The 16,032-nt window shown below is 45.2% G+C and overlaps 1 protein-coding gene and 1 long non-coding RNA gene across 4 annotated transcripts in view; one reads left to right on the top strand and one right to left on the bottom strand.

The window, feature by feature from the left end:
• Positions 1-16,032, bottom strand: part of LOC140849454 (uncharacterized) — an 81,316-nt gene that overhangs the window by 2,557 nt on the left and 62,727 nt on the right. Inside the window, exon 2 of the long non-coding RNA XR_012131300.1 lies at positions 2,198-2,335. This is a non-coding gene — a long non-coding RNA (uncharacterized lncRNA). The remainder of the gene's footprint in view (positions 1-2,197; positions 2,336-16,032) is intronic.
• EYA2 (EYA transcriptional coactivator and phosphatase 2) overlaps positions 1-16,032 on the top strand; it is a 218,334-nt gene that overhangs the window by 149,362 nt on the left and 52,940 nt on the right. For all 3 annotated transcript variants that reach the window (XM_037006250.2, XM_017667454.3, XM_037006251.2), the window contains one exon: positions 3,416-3,499. In XM_037006250.2, coding sequence (XP_036862145.2) covers positions 3,416-3,499 — 84 coding nt within the window. The remainder of the gene's footprint in view (positions 1-3,415; positions 3,500-16,032) is intronic.

Below are 16,032 nucleotides of genomic sequence, written 5' to 3'. Positions count from 1 at the left end.
TTAAAATCCCTCCACTGTAGGTGCCAGAAACCAACTTGAACTAGTTTAAGTGAAAAAGCAGAATTTATTGTAAGGACACAGGGATTCTCTTAGAACCCAAGGCAGGGGTACAGCAGAGTGTCAGCAAGGTAGTGGACCCAGAAGGTAGACAGGGCAAGGAAATGTGTTTACGCCCTCTCTCCCCACATGCCACAGAGAAAGTGCTAGAATCCCCAAAGACATTCGTTGTCTTCAGGGCCAGCTGCCCCGGTTACTGGACACAGCTGTCCTCCAGGCCCCTCACTCTGCCTCTACCTGAAACCAGGTCCTGGCTGGTCTTTCCATCTCTAGTCCTCTCTTTCTCCATCTCTGGAGAATGGCCTTCCCTGTCCTGCTGATCGTATGGTTGCCAAGGGTCACCCAAAGATGATGAATTTCTTTCTAGGCCCAATTTTCAGTTCCCAAGGAAAGCGTCTGACCCCACTGCTTAGGGGCCCACCCTGCCTCAAACCACAGTGGGCTAGAGGATCGGGTCACCTGCAGAATGGTCCCCAGGACCCACTGAGTGTCTAGGGCAGAGGAAAAGAGTGGTAGGGGAATGGGGGGACGGACAGGCCTTCTGCAGAAGGGATTTAGTAGACAAATTAATGGGGTCTGCATTAAATTTGAAAATACTGATCCTTAAAAATGCCCTTACCAAAACCTCTAAGTTCCACTGATCTAACTTAGTTCAGATAAATCAGGACTTAGCATATTTAAACCCTCTTTAAAAACAGTAGTTTTCAAACCTTCTTTTACTGTGACCTATAATAAGAACTATACTTAATATTGTGACCCAGCACATATAAACACATAAATATAACTAGGCCAGAAAATTCACAAAATAATACTCAGATATGCTCATTGCTTTACCCCTGCACTGACTGGCCTGTTTCCTCTTAGATACCACCCTTCTCTTTACTTTTAAAGGCATGGGAAATGCCAATGTGGAAATACAGTCATTGACCACAGAGGGTTCTCAGATGTGGCCCATTCAAGATGGCAGACCAAGCAGATGCATTTGGCCCCACACCCAACACCAGCTAACCAGATGATCAGTCTGGGTTTTTGTTCTTAAAAATAATGATCAAAAAACAGGCTTGATTTTAATGTGGTCCTCAGGGCCTTTTTATGATCTTTACAGGCCTGAGTAAGCCTTTCTAACTGTTGGTGACTTCTACTATCCCACATTATAAAAAATAAATTTAAATGCATCAGAGTCTCCAGTCAATTGTAATTTGCATATTTATTTGTGCAACAATTGTTGCAGTTATTTCATTAATGTGTTATATTTCATCACAGTTTAATTAAAATATTTAATGCTTAAAAAAAATAATGATCAGACAAATGAGAAACACCAACAGTATGAAAAATGAAAGGCCAAGATACATGAATAGGATAAATGACAGAGGTAATTTAAGAAGCAGAAAAGAATGTGAAAAAATACTGATTGGTTTTCTTATACAGAGTCAAGGCAATCTTGAATCCATAAATAAGAAGTGGAAGTTGTTGAGGAAGGAATGTTCAGAGACAAAGAAGGAGTTATTGGAAATTCTTAAGTGACAGAATCAAAAGTTTAATGAAAGGTTTGGGAAAGAAAGTTTAGAAAATCTCCCAGAACATAGATCAAATAGACAAAATTATAGAAAATATATATTTTTTAAGGATAAGCGATGTCATTCCCAAAGATTGAATTTGACTACTGGGAATTCTAGAAAGAGAGAACAATGGAAAGGCAGGAGGAAATTATTTAAAGAAATATGATTGAAAATGCTTATTAAGTGCTGAACGGTATGAATGAAAAAAGACCACACCTTTGATGTTCTACATATATTTAATGATATAAAAGGGAAAAAATTTTTAAATCCTAGAGAGAAAAAAGGCAAAACTTATAAAGGACTGAGGACCACTGCAACACCAGACTTCTCATCAGTCACGCTGGACACTATGGGATAGCAGAGGGAGTCTTTCAAAAATCTAGAGGCCATTATTTTCCAATTTGAATTCTGTACCCAGACATACCCTAGAGTAAAGCAGAGACATCGTCAGATATGCAAGAATTCAAGATTACTTTCCATGCATCCTTTCAGAAAAAATAACTTAAGGGTGTATTTAAGCAAACCAAGGAAGAAGTCCAAGAAAAAGAGAGACTTGAGGCCCAGGAAACAGTGGATCTTACCCAGAAATGCAATAAAGGGAAGTCTCAGGATGCAAACTAGAGATGCAGCAGACCTAGAGATGATCCAGTCCCCACTGGAGCATTCTGTCACTGAGGATGGACATCTCTGGTCCAGAGGGTGTGGCTGAATTTGAAATTCTAAGGAAGGCACGTTTTGGAAACAAGAAAAGAAATCAGTTAGTAAACTCCAGCAGAAACAAAAAGTTATTCCAAACAGGCATGATTCCTATGTGAACAGACAAGATTTCATTGGGATGGAGTGCAGGGAAGGAGAATACACATGACCTTGACGGTAGGAACAGTCTCCTTCAAGTGGCTTCAGGGTTATTGGACACATAGAGAAGCAAGTGAAATCCTAGCACATTACTTGGCTCTGTAGTGAACAGCAATCACAAGATGTAAATGCTCTTTAGTGGTTATTAACTTTTAAAATCAACATATAAACAGAGCACAGAAGATTCAAGTACAGTTATCAAATCAAATGCACAAACCAGTTTATCCACGTTGATGAAGCAAACATAAGGTTAAAACTGATAAACACTAGAGAGGGGAGGAGGCAAGGGAAATGGTAGATGCCAATATTCATGTCTTCCATACGGGATTTACTGTTTAGCTGAGGGAGAATGCCTAAAACCGATGGAACTGGAAATAGAGGGGCTCACACATGTGAAAATATGAAGTTCTGGAGAAATGAGGGAGATTGCCATGAGCTACACCCTCCTTTCACATTGCCCCGTCAAAAGATACTGTCTAAAGTTGGCAAATCAATAAGTAAAGGTGCAGTAAGTGTTTTAGCATTAAGGAGGTGATCACCAGAATTGCTAAAAACAGAAATGTTTGGTACTAGTTGGTCTTATGGTGATCAGTGATGTAAAATGGTAGTATTTCACTTTGTCAAATGAGTTTTTATGATTTTTATTATTGTTTTTGGACTGAACTCCTTCTTTTCTGAGCTTTTATGTGGAAGGCAAAAAACAGACTGCTCGGTTCTGGCATCTAGGGGTTGATAGGAGACCAAAAAGTGGCCATCAGAATACACTTTACACAGCTGAGGTTGGCCGGGGACTCAGTGACACATCAGGGAGTCACATGTTTTATAACTTAAAGATAATGTTTTTCAAGACTCCCTTCTCCTCCCAGGGAATTAATTTCTGCAGACGTTAAGTCAGATGCAAGCGAGTCCATTTGTCTCCATTCTCTTCCTCTCTTTCATCACAGCGTGTGTTCGTGTGGGACTTGGATGAGACAATAATTATTTTTCACTCCTTACTCACGGGGACTTTTGCATCCAGATACGGGAAGGTAAGAATCCATTTTGTCTCTCTCTTTTTTTTCAACAAGACAGCCTGTCCGGCTGGTTTGTCCTGGGAATTGTGGGGGCAGCTTATGAGGCAACTTCCCCAACAAAAGCTGCCCCTTCGAGTCAGCCTGGGTTTGAGGAAGCCTATGGAATTTTCCCCTGACATGTGAAAAATTAATTAGCTTCCTCTTGTATTGTCTCCCCTGCCTTTTCTTACAACACACGAAGTGTTTGCTTGGTAGGATATAAGCTCATTGTCTTCAGCTGTCTCCCTCCTAAGAGGGCTAGGATGTGCTGCAGCCAAAACCAGTAATCTTAGCTAAAAAAGAGGTATTTTTCTTCTTCCCTCTTGTTTATCTTAGTGTCTCTGGCAGATGAATTTAATTTTCCTTCCGTTTTTCTGAGACAAGGGGGAAGCATTTGGTCAGGTCCAGCGTGGATCTGAGCAACAGCTTTGCAAATGTATCATTCAAAAAATTATGTTGGGGAACCATCAAGTAGAATTCAGGGCAAATGCTATGGACTGATTGGTGGTGAACAGAAGACACACTGAAACCACCTTAATAATGCAAAAGTGGACCCAGTTGCCAAAGGACAAACCCTGCTGACTCTTTGCGTTCACCTTGTGGGCTTTCCACCGAACCACCTGCGGAGACCACCTCCTCGGGGAGACCAGGGGGCCGGGAGGGCAGAGCTTTAAGAATAGGCAAGTTACCGTCTCATCCGGGGTGAGCGACCTGTTGGCAGCTGCCTCCCCGCATGGGTAAGAACCGTGAGACTCACCAGTGCCTGGAAAATATTTCTGTTTCTGTTTAGAGACCAGGACTATGATTTGACATCACCTCGTGGCTTTTCCAGCTGCTCGTGTTTTTTATGGGGGTTATAACAAGCTGGATGTGTAATTAGCAAGATAGATTTATCATCTGCCGTTATGTTGTAAAGAATATAAAAATGGTGTTGGCGGTGCAGAAATCTCTTGCCACGTAGAAATGCCGTTAATACGTCCAGCAGTGCCTGAGGGAAATCCGGCATGCGTTTTTGGACTGTGCACAGCTTAGGTAAAGGATGGCAGAGTTGGGAACTGCTGAAAACACCAGTGTGGATTTGGCAGCCTCTGCAAAAGGTTGGGCTGCCCCAAAGGGGCTGCAGTAGGGAGTGACCGAGTAGATGTAGGTGTTCTGTGTTTTTTCTAACCACCTCAGTAAAGTCACCCACCCTGAAAGCATTCCTTCACTCCTCCTGCCCTTCTGAGGCTCTGCGGCTCTGTGCGGCAGCCGGGCTCTCACAGATTGCATAGGGTTTTGTAATCTTGGGGGTGCTTTTTGTGTCTGTGCCTCAGTGTCTTAAGGGCCACTCCTTAAACCATATTGTGGGTTTGTCCCCCCAAGACAAGTACAAAGCCCAGAGCTCCTTTCTGAGCCCCATGCCACCTGGTCCATGTCATTCCTCATTGCTGGCCACCTCTCTCCACCCTTGCCGCCTAATCCCAGCCACCTTCACCTCGAGCTACCTGGCCTCCCAGCTTTCACTTCTGCTCTTCACAGCTCGCCACAGAGCGGTCATCCTACAAGACGAGCCAGGTCGTATCACTCCCCTACCAAAAAATTGTCAGTGGCTTCCTGTTGACAAACCCTAACCCCAGCCTCTAAGACCGTCCATGAGCTGGCTCCTGCCCCACTCTCCAGCCCCATGTCCTACTACTTATCCTGAGCTGCTTTCTGTCCTCAAACCTGCCACAGTATTTCCCATTTCTGCTGGGTTTCTCCCAGAAGCAGAGCCTGAGACAAGGAGTGAGCGTGAATAGTTTCTCTGCAGGGAGATGATCCCAGAAAGCACTGGGTCCAGGGTGGGGAAGTGAGACAGGGAAGGGAAGGCAGCCAATGCAGAGTGCCTAACTAGTTACTGCTGTAGGTAACTGGGTCTCCACCCCAGCAGGGACCCCAGGGAGACTCTGTAGAACACACCTCAGAGTTAATCCACCCAAGGGGTGAGGGTGCTTGGATATTTATCTACAAATTCCCTCCCATCATGGGTGGGCGGCTTCTCCTAAGGGTGTTATCTCCCTGCACTCTGGCCTGCCCCAAGAAAGCTCTAGGACAGGAAATTGTGGTGATAACAGAAGAAAGTTTCTGCATGTATAGGGATGGTGACCTCTGAGGGCAAATGAGGAAGGGACATACTGGAAACCTCTGGTGTGATCTAGAATGTTCGAGAATGTTATTTTACTAGATTAAATCTTATCTTTCAGTTTTCACTTTAAGTGTAGCCTCTTTCAAAAGGACTTTGCTAACCATTCCTTTCCATCTAAATTGCATCTGTCCCCATAAGTGTGTTTCTCATTCATACTATTATGCACTTACTGTCTGTCTCCTTTCTAGGCTATTGTACCATAAGTGTAGGGACAAGGGACATTTTCTTAACTACCCCATCAAGCACAGAGCGTGGGCCAGAATTGCCCAATAAGTATTTGTTGCATGAACAAATCGAAACAAGCCTCTAGAACAAAAGCTGCATGAAGGCAGGCACCTTTTGTTCTGTTTTGTTCGCTGCTTCATCCCAGTGTATAGAATAGTGCCCCTCACTTAGTAGGTGTCAAATAAATATTTGTTCAATAAAGGAAGGAAGCAAAGGAAAGAAAATAGCATCAAAACAAAAAATTCCTAAGTGGTGGCCACCAGCCAGATTCACTAGCAGACATTTCCCTTTGGCCCCAAGAGTGTTGGAAAAAATGTGACTTTGTCGCCAACATTTAAAAATCAGGAGATTGCACAGACCAAAACATCTAGATTTCCAACTCTTCTTGAAAAATTAGAAAATCTGGCCATCCTGCATTCCCATGGGGCAGCAATCAGCAGGAGCTGAGTAGCAACCACCCTCATGGTGGGGCAGTGGGGTAGGGGAGTGTGCTCTCCAGCCCAACCACAGCCCCCACCTGGCCTGTTAACCCACTTACAGGACCCTCCTGGCCCCACTGGCCTCTGAGTTTCAACATCCATCCTAGAATTTCAGAACCACAGAAGCTCAGAGCTGGAAGGACCTGGGACTCTCATGTCCAATTAGTCTCCATAGTATTTAAGGAGAAACTGAGGCCCAGAGAGACTAAAATCACCCAAAGGAGAATGAGAGTCATGCTCCCAGGATGTCCAGGGAAAACAGGTGGGAAGCTCTTGGAGCCCCCAGGTCTCCTGTGCTATCTTCATTCCTCTTCTAGAATTTTCCACTCTCTTCTCCAGCTCTCTCTTCAGTGAGGAATAAGCATCTTTTTATTTGCTAAAGTCAGCCACCCTAAAAGAGACCCAGAATATTCATGGCTTAAATAAGGTAGTTTCTCTGTCACCTAGCAGCCAAGCAGTTCAAGGTGCTAAGGCTGCTTACCCAGAGCCAGGGACCGAGGCCCCTTCCGTCTTGTTCTCTGCCAGCCCTGAAGCATTGCCCTCATTGGCAAGATAAGACACAGCTTATCCCCATGTGTGCATGCTAGCCAGGGAGAAGGGGGAACAGGAAAAGAGGAATTTACTCCTCTCTTTTTAATTTTATTTTTATTTTTTCTCTCTCTTTTAAAGGCCAGACCCAGAGGTTGGTTGCACATGTGATTTCTACTCACATGCCATTGGCTGGAATTTGATCATATAGCTGCATCTAGCTGGAAGGGAGTCTGGGAAACCTGGTCTAGTCATGTCTTCCATTAAAATGTAGAGCTTCTATTATTTGAAGAGGGAGAAGGGAAGAATGGATATTGCAGAGCAGCCAGCATTTTCTAGCACAAATACCATGTGATATGGGAAGAACAATGAAAGAGAAGACTGTTGAGGAAAAGAATCTAGAATCCTATTTGTGTGTCTGGAACTCCAAAGAGAAGTCTGGGCTATCACTGTAAACTTGGACGTCAGAGAAGTGTAGGATCCAGAGAGCAGGAGCCCCATTTTTCAGACAGAGTAACTGAGAGATAGGGAGGCCATGTAGTCAAAGTATTCATAACAAAACTAAAATAGATGGCCTTGACTTTTAGCCCACAGCTCTTTCTGTTTGTGCTTTTCTCTTTGTGCTTTCTCTTTGTGCTGCTGCCATGTGGAGCTCATTATTAATGAGATTCATTCAGGTCAGGCTCGATCCAGGAGCTCAAGCAGTGTTCTCAGGGATTGGGTTTTCTGCATCCCTCAGCTGACTATCTCCATGTGGTAACTCCCTCTCAGCAATCCCAATTTAAAAAGGACACCTACTTCCCAATTCCAGCACAACTCCAGGCTTGAATCTCAATTGGCCCAAACTGGGTCAAATGCCCATCCATTCACCAACCTCTGTGGCTCTGATTAGCCAGCCTAGATCAAGAGCTCACTCCTGGCATGAAAAGAGTGGAAGAAAAGTGAGTCAGCTCCCTCCTAACCTAATGGTCATAGTCAGAGAGGGATGGTCCCCCAAAAGAAACTGAAGTGCTCTTTCCAGAAAAGGGTAAGGACTGTGGAGGTCCAGCATGGCCTCTGAAGGCCAAAACCCCTGTACACCTATGCCAAGGACCAGCAGCTTGTGACCTCTGGGCTGAGCACTGTACAGGAAGCAGAAAGCATGTCAACTGTGGTCCCAGCTAAAGGGAGACTTGCTGTTTACTTAGGGAAATAAGACTCACAGAGCTAAAGTGATTAAGGAATGATGCAAAACAGAGTGTTTGAATTTTAAACCAGAAACTGGGCTCTCTTCCTGTTCCCAATCAGGGCATGTGCTGCTCGAGGCTGTCATCTCTCTACTTCCTTCCCATCTCTTCCTACCCAGTGCTCGGAGCCAGACCATCTCTTTGGTAGCTGTACCTCTCTGCATCTTGTGGATCCATTAGAAATTCCCTGGGGAGCTGGAGCAGCCAGCGATTGCCTCCTCTTTCCTAGCCTCTCCTCCTCCCACCCCACCTCCCCGCTGTCCCTGAATTCTGTTTCTTCCAGCTGGGATCAAACAAATGCAAGGGGGTCAGGAGCCTCTGCCTGTGGCCAAGGGACCCTAAAGGGGACTAATCTGCAGTCTTCCGGGGTTCACACTGAGGCAGCCCTGACATCTCCTTTTGTTTCTTGCCTTCCAGGCAGCTCAGCACCAATTGGAAGCTCAACTCTAGAACCATTGTGGGTTTTTTTTCTACAACTTCATTGAGAAATAATCCGCATACCATAAATTGGCTATTTCAATGTGTCCAATTTAGTGGTTTTAGGTATATTCACAGAGTTGTGTAACCATCACCACTGTCTCATTTTAGAATGTTTTCATCACCCCCAAAAGAAACCCCGTACCCACTGACAATCATTTCCCATTTCCCCCTTCCCACAACCCTAGCAACCACTAATCTGCTTTCCGTTTTTATAGATGTACCTCTTCTGGACATTTCTTGCAAATGTAATCATACAATATGCAGTCTTTTGTGACTGGCTTCTTTCACTTAGCATCATGTTTTCAAGATTCATCCACATTGTAGCATGTGTCAGTACTTCATTCCTTTTGATTGTGACATAATTTTCCATTGAATGGATATACTGTATTTTGTCTATTCATTAGCCAGTTGATGGACAGTTGGGTTTTTGGCTACTATGGATAAGGCTTCTGTGACCTTTGTCTACAAGTTTTTGCATGGATATGTGTTTTAATTCTCTTATGCCCAGGAGTGGCATTGCTGGGTCATACGGTAACTCTAGGTTTATGGTTTTGAGGAACTACCAGACTGTTTTCCAGAGTAGTTGCACCGTTTTACATCCCTGTGAGCAATGTATAAGTGTTCCAATTTCTCCACCTCCTCACGAACATTTGTTAACATCTGTTTTTTGGTTATAGTCCTCTTAGTGGATGTGAAGCCATATCTCACTGTGGTTTTGTTTTGTATTTTCCCTAATGTCTAATTAGGCTAATGACTAGTGATGTTTTCCTGTGCTTATCAGCCATTTGTAATACCTTCTTTGGAGAAATACCTATTCAGATCCTTTGCCCATTTTTTAATTGGGTTGTCTTTTTATTGCTGAGTTGTAAGGGTTCTTTATATATTCTGGATACCAGTCCATGATCAGATATGTGATTTGCAAATATTTGCTCCCATTCTGTGGGTTGTCTTTTCATTTTATTGATGGTGTCCTTTGAAGTACATGAAGTATCACAGGGGGAGGAATTGAAATTAAATTTGAGAAAAGGTGGCCAGGGAAGGAGGCCTCATGGGGAAGCTGAATTTTGAATAAAGACTTGAAGGAAGTGGAGGAACAGATGTCTGGTGGAAGAGCAGAAGGAGTAGCGAGTGCAAAGGCCCTGAGGCAGAAGTTTGCCTGGTGGGTTTGAAGGACAAGAAGGAAGCTAGCATGGCTGGAGCAGAGCAAGTGAGGGGGAGAGTAGTGGCTCACCTGGCTTTCACTCCGAGGTGGGAGTCATGGAGGCTTGGAGTAGAGCAAGGACAGGGTCTAAGTCATATTTCTAAAGAATCTCTCTGGCTCTGCCCTAGGGAGAGTAGACTATAGGGGGGCAAGTGTGAAAACCAGTAAGGAGGCTACTGCCACAGTCAGGCTGAAAGAAGATGTTGTTTAGACTGGGGCGGTAGAGGTGAGGTGGTGGGAGGTATAGCAGTCAGGATATATTTTGAAGACAGAACCAACCACTGATAAGAAATTGCACGTCCCTTATTCTCACCCCCAGGGCTACTTAGATATCCTATTTTCTGTCCGTAGTTTCCCTCTGAAGGGACCTGATCTCTTCTCCCCCAATGACAACTAACAAATTCCTCTCGAACAAATTCTCCTGTTTTTTTGCACATTTGCTATAAGGCAAGTACTCTGCTGTGAGTACGACTGCTTTTTTAAGAAATGTAGACATTGCATTATTCATAAGCTTTGTCCACCCAGGGTCCCCTTCTTGCTTCATGTGCGTGTTTCCTTTTAGACCCGTTTGGACCCTTCCTCTTCCCCACCCCAGAGTTCAATGTGTAGCTTTTTGTTTGTTTTCCTGCAAAATATGCATTATCATTTTGTGTGCATTTATGTTTGTAAATGGCATTGTGTAAATACTCTGTTTCTCACTTTTCACCCTGTGCTCTATGTTTTTAGATCCTTACACGTCCCTGTACATTCAACTCTATTGCCCTCAGGGGTTCTCAACTGGAGGCGTTTTGCCCCACAGGACTTCTGGCAATCTCAGAACCGTTTTGGGTGGTCACAGCTTAGGGGAGGGCCGCTGCCATCTAGTGGGTGGAGGCCACAGACGCTGTTCAACATCCCACAGTGCACAGGACGGCCCCAACCACAGGGGATTATCTGGCCCCCAAGTGTCCATAGTACTGCAATTGAGAAGTCTCGCATCTAACCACTGCTCCGAATTCGAGTCCCATGTCTTCCTTAAATGCCCCTCCCAATGGGGGGGACGTCCAGGTGCCCCGGCTCCCTACTAGCACAGGCAAAAGCTGTGATGAGCATCCTATAGGGACTGTTCTGAGCTTTATACCTCCTCTCTTATTGAATCCTCACCGCAACCCATAAGGCATGGCTTCTCTTATAATACCCACGTCTGGAGAAACTGAGGTTCAGAGAGGTCAAGTCATTCAGCCAAAGTCACCTAGTTTGGAAGGGATGAAAGCCAGGATGCGGCCACTGCTCTTAACCATATGCTTCTGAACTGCATCCCCAGTGATCCACGTTAATGTCCTCAGGGTACAATTAAAATCCATTGTCTTCTGCTTGATTGTGAGCTCCAAGAGACTAGGTCTGATGTGTTCGTAGCTTCATCCCCTGCTATCCTGCAGTGCCTGACACATCTGCTTGGCAAGTATCTTTGAATATTCAAATAAATAAATAACCTGCAGGTAGGGAGTTTTAACTGTGTGTGATTGCAAGCACTGCAAAAATGAGATTCCAGGGTACCAAGGAACTCAGGGGAACAAATATCCACACCTGTGACAAGACAGGAGCCTGTCAGCATCTCTCCAGGGCCAAGGTGCTGGGTGCCAGCCTGGCCTGGCCTTACCCTGAGCTGTGCCCACAGCCGGGACTCAGCAAAGGCTGTGAAGTGTTGAGCAGCAGCCCCTCTGGGAAGGCTGAGGGCCAGGGACCCTTTGGCAGGTGGGGTGGCCCTTGATGTCTGCCTGAGCAGAATTCCCTCCACATCTCCTCTTTAAAGGGCCACACCCTGCTCATTCGTAAGAGATCAGAGGTTTTTAATTGGCGATGGGGGGGCCGAATCTGGCATGAAGACAGGTTTATGTTGGTCCCCAAACATACCCTTAAGTTCTAAATTCATTGCCAATATTTTTTAATAGAATAGTTTACATAAAGCCTGGATGTCTCACTTTCTTGGAAAATGGGGCGATCTGGCAACACCAGGCTTGAGCTTTCAAAAAGTGGGGACCCTTTGACAGGACATGTGCCCCAGGGTTCACTGCAGCCCCCTCTCTCCTGGGAGCAGAGCATCACGTCACACCTGGGTTGCAGGCTGTGAGCAATTCCACGTGTGTGGTGTCTCCTTCACCCCTAAGGGTATTTATGTTTGTACCCCACCAATGCCAGGCAGTGTCCCACCAACGTGGTATATATAAGGCAGAGATCAGTGGTGCTCATGCCCTCCGGGTCCTCTGTGTGGACTCTGGGACACAAGGGCCCCTAGTTCCCTCCAGTTGGGTTCCAAACTTAGTCAGGTGGTTCCAAACCATGCCTTACACTACACACTACTTAATTCCTAGGGAAGATCTATCTTGAGGCTCTGTTACCGTGGCTGGGACTTCTGTTCACTCAGTGTGGTTTAAATCCCCACCTTCTTCCAACAGCAACAGAAGGGTTTCATCCTTAGGAAACGCTCTCCAACCTTCCTGACCAGTCCAAATGCCCTGTGACAGCTCACAGCCCAAGGGGCTTGCATAACACAGTTTCAGTTACTCATTTCATGGTGCGATTATTTGATTACTGAGTAACATCACCATCATCATCATCGTAAGATGGCTAAGATGGAATTTTCATCAGTACTTCTCAATGTCCCACTCATAACCCTTCCCATATAGGCGTGATGGCTTCCCTCTGCAAGTACCTGTGACACTCGGGGTGTTCTTCACAGATGTCACTAGAGGGACAGAGCCCTGGTTGTCCACAGCAGTGACCTGCTCACTGGCCCACCCTTGCTGACTTCCTTCCGCTCCCCCTCACTTCGGTACTTGCCTCCAGTGCTTCCCAGGGTCACCTCCCAGCTTGCACTTGAACCCTAGGCTCAGGGTCTACCTTGGAGGACACCCAAAGCAAGCACTGAGGAGCTCTGGACGTTCAGACTTCTTCACGATTGCTTCTTACAGGGACTGCAACTCCTCTTTGCCACAGCCCTGTTGTTACCTAAGCCCTCCTGGCTACCAGCAGTGTGGCCCAGGGACCCTCATCTCCAGGGACCTGTTAGAAATGCAGAGTCTCAGGTCCCCCCACAGAATCGGAATGGACATCTAAACTTGATTTGTTCACACATTAGCCTGTGAAGCAAGACATAAGCCATGAATTCACCTGGTAATGGCTTTTCTCCTGGATCCAGCCAGCCCGTCGGCCTCTTTGTGTATCTAGCAGGGGCTAGGTACCGAGAGCTGGCCAGATCTTGGCTTAACCCCCACCCCCCATGGCCCCTCTGCCCCCTCCAACCAGCCACGGTCCTCCCCCACCCTCCAAGGGTGTTATTACGTGATTCCGGCTCAGATTCCGGAATCCAATACCCAGCGCAGCGCCAGCAGGATTCAATCAGATCCAGTCGGCGATACACGGCGTGGCCTGTCCGTTACTACTTTACAAACTGAGAAGAAATAAAAAACCCCGGTTTTATGACCCAGCAGTTAAAAACTATTTGTAGAAGTTGCTACGGTTCAAATCAAAAGTGCCCTCCCTGGAGGACTATTAGTTAATTCAGAGGACCACAGATTCTTTCCTTTTCTTTCCTTTTCCCGCTGCCTACCTTGAGATGTAGCTCGAATTCACTTCTGCCATTCAGACATCTAGAGCTTTCCATCCTTTGACAAACACAAGCCAAAGTGCTTAAGGACATCTGTTTATTTTATTTCTTTAATGAGAAAACCTTCCAATTTCTCCAGGCTCAGCTGTGTTTATTTACATTTTGTTAGCCATGTGAGGCAAGCACCTTGGAAGTTTAAAGGCCTGGCCGGGCCCTCGCAGCGGCCTCCAGCTCTGAAATAGAGTCAGCCCTGCCCAAGGAAAACAGAGTCCTTGGAACTCTATAAAATAGATTTTCAAAATAAATACTGCCTAATTCACTTGGTAGATGTGGATTAAGTCAAGATGAATACAATTTGGAAAGGATTTTCTGAGGAAGTCGGAGATTTCTTTCCCCCACTGGGGGTTAAACCTTGCATTTAAATCTCCCCCCCCCCCCCACCCAGCTCTCTTTTCAGTTAGGTAAAAAATATTTAGTCTTTGTGGCTAATAAAGAAATGGTGACTTTAAGTGGCCTTCCCGAGCAGATTATTTTCCTTGTAAGAGTAGGGATGGTGACTTAACTAGTCACTTCATCCCATCCAATGAGGGTAAGAAGCGAACATCTGCAGTTGTCGTTCTGGAGGGGGTGGGTGAGGAAGAGGCTGGAAATGCTTTGAAAGATGTCCTAGAGGTAAATGACAGTTGGAGGGGCAGGAGGTGGGACCCTTTGTAGATTTAATCCCCTGTAATAGTGCTTCCCTGAGCCAGTGGGTCGCCATGCCAAGTGCCTCTGCTTATGTATTTTAAAACATTAAAGGATTATTTCCAACATAAAATATATTTTAGAGATGGTTTGGGATTGTCACAAAAGTGCTCATTAGCAGAGACTTTCTTTGAAGCCTGTGCTCTCTTCTGCTCGGAGGGAGACCGTTTTCCGCAGTTGCACTTAATCCAGGCGGAGGGTTTTCTCCAACGCGTTAAGACTCCTGCATAGTACGGATTTTCCACCCACAAATTTAGCAAATGCCGACTGCTTCCCCGACTTCTTTTGCCAACTTTTTTTTTTTCCTTCTCTAGCCCTGCCTTTCAATGAATGCTGAAGGGCATCTGGAAAAAAAATAATAATAAGAGGGATTTAAATCTCCTATGCAAAACTTACAACAAATTATTGGTTGGGTTTAAGAGTGAGAAGCTCTTTTGTCTTCTGTAAATATAGGGGTTGCTGCTCACAATGATAAGTGGTGAAAAAAAAAATCCCAGGCACCCTGCAAACCTAAATAATGGGAACAATTTTCCTTTACACTTAACTAGCAGGTTGAGACGCTGTCTCCCCCAGCGCCCCACCTGCACTTTTTACGGTACTTATTTCCCAACAATAGGGCCCTTGAGCTGTCCAAAGATCGCTGGAATTCCCATGAGCCTTTGGTGATGAGGGTGCCACTTGGTGAATGGCAGAAGGTGTCAGCACAGCTGTACTGGGGGCTGAGTGACAGGGAAATAGGAGGTTCCCTCCGCCATGCCTGCTTCCCGCATTTCCTCCATGAGTTAAAGAGCTCTTGGGCCCTTCTGATGGCAGAGGCAGAAAAAGCTCTGATGCAGTTCCTCCCGTGGGGCCTAATTCAAACTTAAGCAGTTTAAGAATCTCTTTGGAAATGTCCGTCAACAGATGAATGAATAAACACATTTTAGGGTATTCACACAATGGAGTATTTTTCAGCCATAATAAGGCATGGAGGACTCATAGATACATGCTGCAACATGGACGAACCCCAAAAACGTTCTGCTAAGTGAAAGAAGCCAGACACAAAAGGTCATACGTCCTGAGATGCCATGTATATGAAAGACCCAGAATAGCTAAACCCATAGAGACAGAACACGGTTCAGCGGTTACCAGGGCCTGGGAGGAGAGGGGAATGAGGAGCAGCTGCTCCAGGGGCATGGGGTTTCCTTTTGAGCTGATGAAAATATTTTGGAACTGGCTAGAGGTTTTTGCTCATCTGTAAAGATGGAGTAATAATTCCTGCCCACTGAGCACGTAAGACCAGTCTGAGACTCATCTGATGCTTCCCGAAGAGCACTATCGGTACTGTTGAGGGAACACGCGACCTAGTGCTGGTAAATGATGAATATTTTTTGCTTGAAAAATTAGGCTTTTTTTTTTTTTTAATACTCTCTTCGTCTGGTTTTGGTGTCCAGGTAATACCGGCCTCATAAAATGAGTTGGGAAGTATTGCTTCCTCTTCTTTTGTTAGAGATTGGGGAGAATTGGCGCTAATTCTTCTTGAAATGTTTGGGGGGCTCCTCCAGTGGACCTGGAGATTTTGTTTTTCAGGAAGCTTTTAAATATGAATTCAATTCTTTTAATACTTGCAGCTCATTCATTCTGGGTGAGTTTTGGTAGTTTGTGGTTTTTGAGGAATTGGTCCATTTCATTCATTGTCAAATTTAGGTGTGTAGAGCTAAAAACAAAAAAAAGAGTATTTAACTTTCCTGGTGACTTTCAGTTTGTAGCATATAACCCTTACTCAGAGTCTTCAGTTACAGGGATAAAAACTGTAAATCTCTCCCCACATGCACTGTGCTGGTCATGAGTCATCTCCTTGGTCAGAGTAGATGTGGGTGCTCCCCATTCTACCAAA

Source organism: Manis javanica, chromosome 5 (genome assembly GCF_040802235.1).
Source record: "Manis javanica isolate MJ-LG chromosome 5, MJ_LKY, whole genome shotgun sequence".
Taxonomy (NCBI): Eukaryota; Metazoa; Chordata; class Mammalia; order Pholidota; family Manidae; genus Manis; species Manis javanica.
Note: the sequence above shows the minus strand (reverse complement) of the source record. Positions and strands in the feature narration are given on the sequence as shown.